Raw genomic sequence first — 6,273 nt, 5'->3', positions numbered from 1 at the left:
CTCTGTTTGTTCTTATTGCTTCCACTGCACTAATATTGTCAAATAGGTCATTCAGAGTAAGTGATTAATATCCAAAACTGAGTTAATCGATCCTATCAGGAATCCCTTTGGTTCTTAGTTTTTTTTTTCTTTTCACATCCTTAAGAGTTACGACTTACTTTTTATCTACTGAACACTTCTTTACATTAGATACATTATGTCATAAATTTTACCATACCAACTGTTTTATTGTCTGAAGTTCTAAACATCCGTTCATCTTTGAGAATAACTCATATTCACATCCCAATAATCTTCTATCCGTTGCTAACTTGAGCAATATTTTCTAATAAATGATGGAGTACCTTCGATCCATCCGTCTGTCTCTTTTCTTTTCGATGTTAGTTCGACAAACCGGCTGGCATTTATCACATAACTCTTCGAGTTGCTCTACTCGAGTACTCCTTTGATAATCATTAATTATAAGTGAACGCATTCAAGTCTAACTGGTTATTCCAAATGTCACTAAAGGTTACCCCACATAGATACCACCATGTTATTATTATCTACAAGATATGGCAACATGCAAGCATTCGTCATATTCCTTGTAAATTCTTTCATAATTCAACTATGCATCTAGCATCACACATTTTCAAATTCATGCATTTATACATACATGTGCTCTTTTTCTTGCCCTTGAGATGTCTTTTGCTATCGAGTATAGGCTATACAATCCATTCTCTAGATAATGCCTCCATATTTCAAACTCCACTATCACTGCTACTAACTTCAAATCATATATTTTCAATTACCATGACATAAATACTATATCATTTCCTCTTTTCACCGATATACCTCATAGTTCCAACATTGTAACATCATTATATACAAAAAAGGAATCCCCTCTCTAATCTGGCAGTGACACTCTTGGCATACTTCTCGTTCTTCCTTCCAATCTCTGGCATACTTCATTTGCTTTCCAGCCCAATCAAGTTTACGATATTATATGGTTACATTACATAATTCATGATAATTGATGTACATTCAGTCTTCCTGACTACATAAACATCATTCATCTTACTCCAATTTTAGTACTTTCAGATCATGCTAACATTAGCAATCGTAGATACCAAGATGATGATGTTCACCAAGTAACTTATTATATTTCCATATTGTTTTCTCTAACCTTTTATCAATTCAACTATCTTTACTTTCAGTTTTACCTTTAATATTCATTCTTTCATCCTTTTGTGGCATCTGAAACATGCCAATCATTCTTTGAAGGGTTTTGATTTAACATAGTATTCTCTTACCGATTCCAATGCCCATCCTTTCTTTCACTACACTAGAGATTTCTTACTGGTAGGGCTATTTTTTACACTGATATTGCATTAATCTGTACATTATCGTTTCCATCTTAAGTTTTTCTTGATTCCTTTATCATTTCACATTTGAGTGATGTGCTTAACGATAACAATATTGTGTTTGTTGTTGACTTTGACCAAGTTATTAATCGACTACCAACCCTTGAGTTATTTCAGCATTTCACCAGATTTATATTCGAATTCATCCTTCTACAACCATAGAAATTAACTTAACCCATATCGTTTATATCATCATTGTGTTCATCCTAGAGTCTAGTCACAACTCTCTCCTTTGACGACAAATACATACCATCAGTCGACTTCGCTACTTGTTTTACCAACTAATCAATTAACTCCCCTTTCATAACACACATGTCACCATTTGGTTCTAATGACCCAATTCATACACTTATATATAGTCATTCTTAAACAAGGCATTTTGTAATAACCTTTTATATGCTCGTTGATATTTAGGATATTATGCCTTATTCATAACATTGACTGTTCTAAGTGCACATCTTTACTTATTTCATCATCTTCAACTTATATTGCAACTCACTTATCTTTGACTTAATGCAAAATATCTCATACAATTTTACACTATTCTAGCTTTGATGTCTTTCTAGCTATAACTATGGGAACAATTCCAACGCCCCCTTTTTATGGCTTAAAGGTTATATGCTTGGATAAACCTTATTGTTTAACTATAAAATATTTCTCACTTACTAAACCTGATAATTTATTACAAATAACACTTTCTTTTACCACCTTCTTGCTTTTATATCTTGCTCAAAGCAACACATGCTTACTAACAATTTCATAAAATCAAATAAGTTAATATCTTCTTCCAACCATCGGTGAGATACCTATGGAGGATAATAGAACTCCAATGTCCTACATGATTAATCAATCACAGTCTTCTACATTCTAAGACCATTTCACACACTAATTTGGTGTCTTTTACTTTAAGAAACTAATCATGTGAGAAACCTTAGATCTTCTCATAGGGTTTACATATGATCTCGACATTCCAACTCGATTGAAAAATCCTTCAACTAGTCGTGCATCCAATCAAGATCATCAGTTCTTACCATGAATCTGTTGCCGTCATTGATTACACGAATAACCTCGTTGCTAATTTCATATCTGACTATTTGATCTTTCCCCCAATTGATATAAGAAATGATCCCCCAACTCAAATATGGGATGAATCAACTCACTATATCATCAATACTTTGAGTTCCTACTATTCTCAAAACTTAACATATGCTTTCCTCGCTAAAGCAAATTAGTGGAGTTTGTCACCAAAACTTTATCCACCAACACCACTCTACATCTATTTTATCTCATCTTACCATGTGTTTTGCATAAACAAATCTTTATCAATGTCATTATATTCAAAGATATTAAACTATCTAACGACTTCTCTCCTTTAATCTGGTTTAAGACTAACCCTAAATTACCTTAAATCACCACTCCCATTACTAAAAATCAATCTTTCGTCACACGTCTATCAATAATAAAATCTCCCATTCTCATTTTAAGTTTAGGTTTCAGTAACCTAATTCACTTAAACTTTGCTATGATACCACTTGTAACATCCCAAAATTTTGAATACTTAAATATAACAAAACTAGTATCCCAAGATCAAACACTTACATTGCAGCGGAAATAAAATTTACAATCTTACAAATTATATCACCATCTAAATTTCAATCTTGAGGAGCATAACTTTGCTCTATATAACAATGCCTTGATCTGCACATAACCTTCTTTGGAGCTAATCCTTACCTCTCTTTATCCAACTTTTCTTTCCAGTCTAATAGCCGCCTGGGTGAAAATGTTTTAAAAGAGTTTTGGGTGAGTTTTAGGCCCAGTGTATCCACGGTTTTCATACATGAACAACAACTTTTACAATAAACAATTTTCACGAAGCTTCATAAATTTAGTATGCCTTGATGAGAATAATCTTTTTCACAAAATAACTATATTATAGTGCGTGTCTACATCACAAAGCAACAACATCATGGGAGATGTCTATTTCACACAGCATTACCTGGCGAACTCACACAACATGTCCGCACTTACGGCTTAGACAAGCTCACAAAGAATGCTCGTCTTTACAAAATCATATTGTAGTACATCCCCATTGACACACAAAATACTCAAAACACATATTATAAAAATATCGAACTTTTCACGCATATATAACATATCAAAAATAAGGCATGCAACCATTTTAAAAATAAATCACGTACAACTCACTGTACAAGTCGTAGTCCAAACTGTTCTCTGAAGAGGCTAGCATCTCCCGATTGGCATCGCGCGAACTATATGTGATGTACAACACCGTCAACACTCATTACAGTGTCCACCGTCGCCTTTTCTCACAATAGTTCTCCTTCTTGACCCCCAAATTACACATAAATCTACAAACTCCAATTTTATACTAAGCCTCATCGGCGATTTCACGAAATATGAAACGATAAGCCATAATTAATGGTCTGTAGGTTTTATGACCATTGAGTCTCCTGTCATTAAATTTCATTCAATTTTTTTCCTTTTATTATTATTTTTTTTTGTTATTACACCGAAAATATTTGATTAAACAGTTACGTACAATGTTGTGATTTTGTTCACCTATGAATATTTGATGCTCTATAAAAGCAAGCTTTGAAACTATGTGAGATTTAAACATGAACATTATCGATTGACTGTGGTGTTTAACATATTTGATTTAAAACATCTTATATTAACAGGAAAAAATCTCCGATTCCCCATTCGGGATCCTCGTTCCCCGTCCTGGGGATGTGATCATATTCCCACTTGGGATGGGGATTGGGGTTCCCACCTCATCCCCATGCCAAGAGGGAGACACCAAATCTAATATAAAAATGAAAAACAGTTTGAGAGACGAAATATGTTATGATAATTAAAGTAGTTTGAAGAACCAAATCTGTAATTAAATGAAAAGTAGTTTGAAAGACCAAATTCATTACTGAAAATGAATATTGAAGGAGAAAAGTTGAATAAATAAAAATTTGCTCCTCACTAAAAAAGAAACTTAATAAAACTAAAAACATCCTTTAATTAATATATATATATATATATATATATATATATAGACTTGGAATCATGTGAGACCAATAGTTTTTCGTGAGACCCATAAGACCAATTCTCAACCCTTGGATTAGATTTACAATCGTCGAATCTGAACATTTATAAACGTCACGAGACTTCTCAATATTTACAAAATTGTCATCTTGCAATTTTGACCATTAGATCATTAGATTATAAAGTTGATCAATGAACATAAATTGATCTTACGGGTCTTACGAAAAACCCTTGGTCTCACGTGAACCCGACCCTATATATATATATATATATATATATATATATTATTTTTTTTGATAAATGATACTCGTTAACTTATGTAAATTACAAGTACCAAATTTTGCTTTTTAACAATATTTAATGATATGGTTGTTTTGGACCATGTACTGTACCTAACTCCTTAAAATGATGAGCAACCATGATGAACAGTTTGAAGCAACACACACAGAGGGAAGTAAAATGGGGATCGATTTGGTTGGAAAAACAGTGAAAAACAAGCAAATCATCTTCAAAGGCTACATAGATGGATCTCCAATGGAAAACGACATGGAATTGAAGCTCGGAGATGGATTGAAATTGGAAGTTCCGAAAGGATCGAATGCAATTGTAGTGAAGAACCTCTACTTATCCTGTGATCCTTACATGCGTGGTCGTATGCTTGATTTCCGTGGCTCCTATATTCCTCCCTTCACCCCTGGATCTGTACGATATCTAATTTTCTTATCTCAGTTCCTTTCATTTCGATTGTTGCTTCTAGTTTGTTTCTGGATGGTTCGTGTTATACTGTACAACACTTTAATGCAATTAGGTCATGAAAATTCCTCCAAAACAGTAGGAATACGATGTCCTCCAAGAATTAACAAGAATTTCTGTGTATGAATAGCAACGATTTTGTATTTTGTTGGATGATTGAATTGTTTGAATGTGTGTTTGTGATGAAAATTGCAGGCAATTGAGGGGTTTGGGGTGTCGAAAGTGGTGGATTCCGATGATCCAAACTTCAAAAGAGGGGATTTGGTATCCGGGATTACGAACTGGGAAGAATACAGTTTAATCCACAAGACTGATCAGCTGAGGAAAATTGAACAAGATGATGGAATCCCTCTCTCTTACCATGTTGGTCTTCTAGGTGTGTATACTCCACTTGCATATTCGGTTTTCAGTTTGATTTTATTATTGGAAAGTTCTCAGGCCATTTTTAACACCAATTTACACTAATCCAACACTAATTTGGTGTCAAAAGTATTTTTGTATTACAGTTTGGTCCTTCAAATTTGATATATATATATATATATATATATATATATATATATATATACACGGAATGATAGTGTTAGAATAAGAGTTAAAGTGATAAGAATAAGAAAAGATCTAAAACCTATGATCACTTTTAATCTCACTCCTGTCCTATAAATTGCATTTGATACGTGAATTGATCTGGTACATCTCGGAGCATCTCATTATTGTTGATTTTCAATTAAGATTGATCAAAGGTTGGAGATCACTTCTTACTCTTCTCACCATAACTTGGATTCCTACTGAAACCCAATTCTATATAGTGCTCGCATAATATAGCGAGATATATTTTAATTCTAATGTTTTGTTTTATCATCTAGCTCCATCGATATAATATGGTTTTTAGTTGTTTTGAGAAAACGATAATGTTTTTATTTTTGAATAAAATATAAATTTGCATATATCAATTGTTTTTTGGAAAAAAATATATATCGATAATAATATCAAATTTACTATTTAAAGTTCTTGTTTTTTGTGTAATTTTTTAATTCAATATTTTATTTATAATTTAATTTATATTTAA

General features: G+C 32.7%; 1 protein-coding gene across 4 annotated transcripts in view; it reads left to right on the top strand.

Annotated features, from left to right (window-relative positions):
* The first annotated feature begins 4,837 nt into the window (after window positions 1-4,837).
* Window positions 4,838-6,273, top strand: part of LOC112524659 (2-alkenal reductase (NADP(+)-dependent)-like) — a 16,035-nt gene continuing 14,599 nt past the window's right edge. For all 4 annotated transcript variants that reach the window (XM_025134592.1, XM_025134591.1, XM_025134590.1 and 1 more), the window contains exons 1-2: window positions 4,838-5,156; window positions 5,403-5,583. In XM_025134592.1, coding sequence (XP_024990360.1) covers window positions 4,860-5,156; window positions 5,403-5,583 — 478 coding nt within the window. In that variant the 5' untranslated portion in view covers window positions 4,838-4,859. The remainder of the gene's footprint in view (window positions 5,157-5,402; window positions 5,584-6,273) is intronic.

The sequence above is a fragment of the Cynara cardunculus genome (genome assembly GCF_001531365.2).
Source record: "Cynara cardunculus var. scolymus isolate 2C chromosome LG 13, CcrdV1, whole genome shotgun sequence".
NCBI classification, from domain to species: Eukaryota; Viridiplantae; Streptophyta; class Magnoliopsida; order Asterales; family Asteraceae; genus Cynara; species Cynara cardunculus.
Note: the sequence above shows the minus strand (reverse complement) of the source record. Positions and strands in the feature narration are given on the sequence as shown.